Below are 4,257 nucleotides of genomic sequence, written 5' to 3' on the forward strand. Positions count from 1 at the left end.
CGGGAGCAGCATGCACTGTGGGGCTAGCGTCAGCGCACCATAATATTTTTTCAATATTTGATAAAAACAGCCAGCAAAATCTTTGAGGAAAGCCGTTCTACGTATCGCAAGCATTGCTTCGCAAGAGTCATTAGTAACAAACTCATTCACGATGGCTGGCGAGTTCAAGATATCTTGCGGTACTAATTGAACCAATTTGGCGAATCTACCAACTTCCAACCCATGCATATCGTTCATGTAAATAACTCTCAAAACTCAAAGTGAGCTTAAACCGGAAGTAATGAAGAGAGTTTTACATAATATTGACAAGAGAATTTATGCTTCCGCCACCACGCCGCAAAGATTGACCACCAAGCGCTGTAGGTGCATACTGCTGACTCAACTGTCAAGCTACATCGTGACAAGCTTAAACTTACCACCCAACAAAAGCACATTGCCTCTCTATTTACACCTGTCGCAACTGGGCTCTACCCTAGAGACCACAACACAAAATTGACACTAACCGTCATACCAGAAGTGTACTCGGGGAGGGGACAGCTTTCAACTACGATTATCCTTCTCTTCTGAGTGCCAATTTAAGGGTAGGGTTGAGTCACTTCGGCTTTCTAAGCATTCAGCTTTAACCGTCCCAAAAGCGCTTCATACTTTAGCATAGGCGAGTTTTCGATAAACCAAAGATCCAATTCAATGGCTGTGTGCGACACCCAGTGTAATTGATCTTCAGGTAGTCCATGGCCACAGAGTTCTAGGCTTGTCACACCAAACATGAGAGTGGATAGAAAAAGTTAGGACCAGGACCAAAAAGCGTTTAATAGAATTTTCACACTATAAGTGAAGCGTAAAAGGCTAAAACGGTATTTCAAAACTTCAGCTGAAATCCGGGTCGCTAGACGCACGAATTTTGTATCCGCAAGTGGCATCTACAATGCTGCAGCGTATTGTCAGCCTTTCTAGACAGTCGATTTGTTAGCACTGCTTTTTTTATATTATTTCGCTCCCTTAGGACTAAACCCATTGACATCGATTAAATGATGTGCAATAAGACTCAGATATTTCAAATTGACCTCTTGCGGCAATTGAATGAAAATAATTTCTACTATGGGTATCGGCTGACAGGGTATGAGCTTTATTTATTCCCTAGACCGGGCTGGCAAGAATTGTTTTTGTGAATAATTAATACCATATTCGTCTTTCGGAAATAAGCCTGTCACTATAATAGCTATTAGATTGCTTAATTCGCGAACACCGCCTGCTGATTTTCGTCTCCCATAATTTTGACGGGTGGACATGAATCTTGATTGCTTACCGTGCGCCTGGCTTAGCGATGCGAGCACTCGTGTAGTCGACCGTTTAAAAGCGTCCAATGTTATGAATGTCTAGTCTACAGTGTCACCACGAGAAGTGCACATTCCAGCGCGCGGTCTCCTATTAGAGGCCGCTAGCATGATGTGCTGAAGTTTTGTCTGAAGCACGGCCAAATTTACGGCCATGCCAACATCCCTTACCCAAAGATAAATTTTCCTGTTCTAACCCCGTGGGCCTGAAAAAAAAGTTTAATTGACCTGATTGTCGATGCTACTTGTGCTTCCACAGACGCCTGGATGAGGCGTTTGTCAAAGCTTACCATAGCATTTGCATAGTAGCTAAACGCTACCAGGCGCTTGATAACTGCTCTAGCTCTTCTAACGCCTATTGCGCTATCCCAAAGGAGCCATCCAAGACAGAAATTTGTTAAGCGTGTCTTGTTGTCATGTGGATAGAAATGTAAAAATATCATCTTTAATCTTCACAGAAAACCAAGTCTTATTGTGACTCGATTGTCGTATCGCCGACGAGTGCACTGTGTACCACAGATAAGGCTTAGAATGAAGTAAGTTTCTCGTTAGCAAACACACAGGGATAATCTTGTAAGTATAACGTTCTTGAGAAGACTAACGCGTCTAAAGTAACCATAGACAATGATTACCATATACAATATAAGTAGTGCCGAGTACTGGATAGATCAGCTTAAATATCCTTATCAGTCATAATGCATCGCGTGAGGCTTGTAGCTCACGTGTCCTACGAATGTCTGTTCCATGAAGCTCATCGCTTTGATCATTACCAAGTTTTTATCGAGATACGTTATCTTAGTACCTTTAAGCTTCGGTTTAAACGCCGAATAAATATACACGCTGTTACAGAAGTCCACTCAACGGGGATGTGATACGATTTTAAGAGGTCAGTCTTGATGGGGGACGTTATGACGATGTAATTAATTGTCCTCTGGTATAATAACGAATATGAAAGGTACACCACGTTTAGTATCGTTTTATAGGGCAGTGATCTAGTAGATGCGATACCAGATTGATGACACACGCAAATTGCAGCGGGGCTGCCGTTGCTCTTTGCTTAAAGGAAGCTAAGTTAAGGTCACCGACCTTACGTTGTATACAAGAGCCACCACAAGTGTAGCGGATCACAATCCGCTACCTTCAACAGTGCTTAAAACCTTAACCGAGGTGAAGACGCTCTTCCGCTCAAAGTTAAAACAGTATTTAACTGTTAAATTTGCGGCAGAGTCGCCTTTATCTAAAATCATAGGTTTTTCTGAATAAATAGTAAAACCTAATTTATATGCATTTTTACTGGCAGTCCCGCCACGTAGTGGCTTCTTGATACGGTGTAGCCACACAATTGTGTGATTACACGAACTTGTGTAATCCACACCTTTGTACGGTAGCATCTTGTATGACCCGCCCTTTCATACAAGGGTACGTGTGACCCCGTTACACAAATGGAGACACACAGACTCTTAGCCCACAATGTCGGGACGTTAGCATTATATGTATGTTGATCATTCCAACGATATGTTAATAAATATATTGATTTTCTATTGCGCTTACAAATGTTACTTTACAAATGAGCGTGTTAGAATATTGGTACTTTGTGTCATTTTGGTTTAACGTTGTAGGAGGCGGCGTCTGAATCTCTCTGTAAAATGCTTTCTCTAGGTGACGGGGATACTTACTCCGATGCAAGCAGAGTTCTCTACTAGTCGCTGTATCTATTTAACAGTCTCACAAGCCAGCTTCCAGGAAAGCGAACGTCTAGCCAGAGCATTAAAAGATGCTTGATGTTGCGAAATACAAAGCTGAATTTTGCCAATCAAGTCTAAAATTAAGACAAGGCCAAGCGTTACTCGTTAATGGGAATCGTGCCGCACCGGGCAACTCTGCCTCTTCTACAAAAGAGATTAGTACTGAGTGTGCGCCAGTCATGAGAGGCAACAGCGCCAGACCAACTTTGCCATAGTGACACGTACAATCTCTTAAGTTTTGAAAGTGAGGGTAATCCTTTCATTTAACCAGATACTGACACCGTCATGGGTGCCACTACTTAGAGGTGGTTCGCCCCTGGCCATCGAGTAGCACCAGCAGAGGACGTCTCTCTCACGAATGGACCTCGTAGACTCTCAAAAGTAAGTTTATTTTTTTGATGCGCTCTTTCGGATAATTTCTCGCGACTTAAGACATTTCAGCATATCATCTGTAACTCAACACGGAGAGTGATTAAAGCAAATGTCTACCGTTCTCGGTAGTTGAGCTACCCTGTCGCTTACATATCTTACTGCCTCGAAAAAGCGCGATTGGGATTAGGCTTCAGCAAGCCCACTTTGAACACAATGTGTGACAAATTCTCTTAAGACGCTCATAGTGTGACTTAGACTCGTTTTCTCTATGATCGTGACCGCAAGTTAGCCATGAGTACCGCAGACACTGCACAGGTAGTTTGGCTTACGGCGTATAACACATTCCCTACATTTTTCATCTGTGTTTCACTTGTCTCGGGTATTGGACTCCTACTCCTAAATATCCTAGTCACCAGCCAAAGAGTCACATACTCGGTGCATGACCCTCAATCTCAGTTAGACAAATGCCTGATTAATCTAAGAAGTGTAGCCGGACTGATGTTAGCAATTGAATTGTATAACTATTCCCCACCTCACTAATTCCGGTGCCAAATTGTGGCGGTATCAAAATAGCAAAGGGTTAGCCAAACCATTCATCGAATTGGAGTAACGCACGTAGACGCGTGTACTGCGTGATTTGATGCGCGCACACCAAGTGGGACCAAATTGCTTCAGCTTTGCAGCTTATCACGCATGTGCTTTGGAAAATAGCTTTCACCACGACTCCGTATGACCATCTGTTTACGTTTAATATCGGTAAGATTGTCAAATCTGGTGTCCAGCACCCATATATATATATATATATA

At 42.7% G+C, this 4,257-nt stretch overlaps 1 protein-coding gene across 1 annotated transcript; it reads right to left on the minus strand.

The window, feature by feature from the left end:
- Positions 1-1,376: 1,376 nt before the first annotated feature.
- PHALS_05976 (uncharacterized protein) lies at positions 1,377-1,627 on the minus strand (the record flags this gene model as incomplete). The annotated part of the gene is made up of 2 exons (XM_024723309.1): positions 1,377-1,463; positions 1,532-1,627. 2 exons carry the CDS (start codon positions 1,625-1,627, stop codon positions 1,377-1,379), a joined length of 183 nt encoding a protein of 60 aa, XP_024574299.1.
- Between the last annotated feature and the right edge of the window lie 2,630 nt (positions 1,628-4,257).

The sequence above is a fragment of the Plasmopara halstedii genome (assembly GCF_900000015.1).
Source record: "Plasmopara halstedii genome assembly, contig: Scaffold_292, whole genome shotgun sequence".
NCBI classification, from domain to species: Eukaryota; Oomycota; class Peronosporomycetes; order Peronosporales; family Peronosporaceae; genus Plasmopara; species Plasmopara halstedii.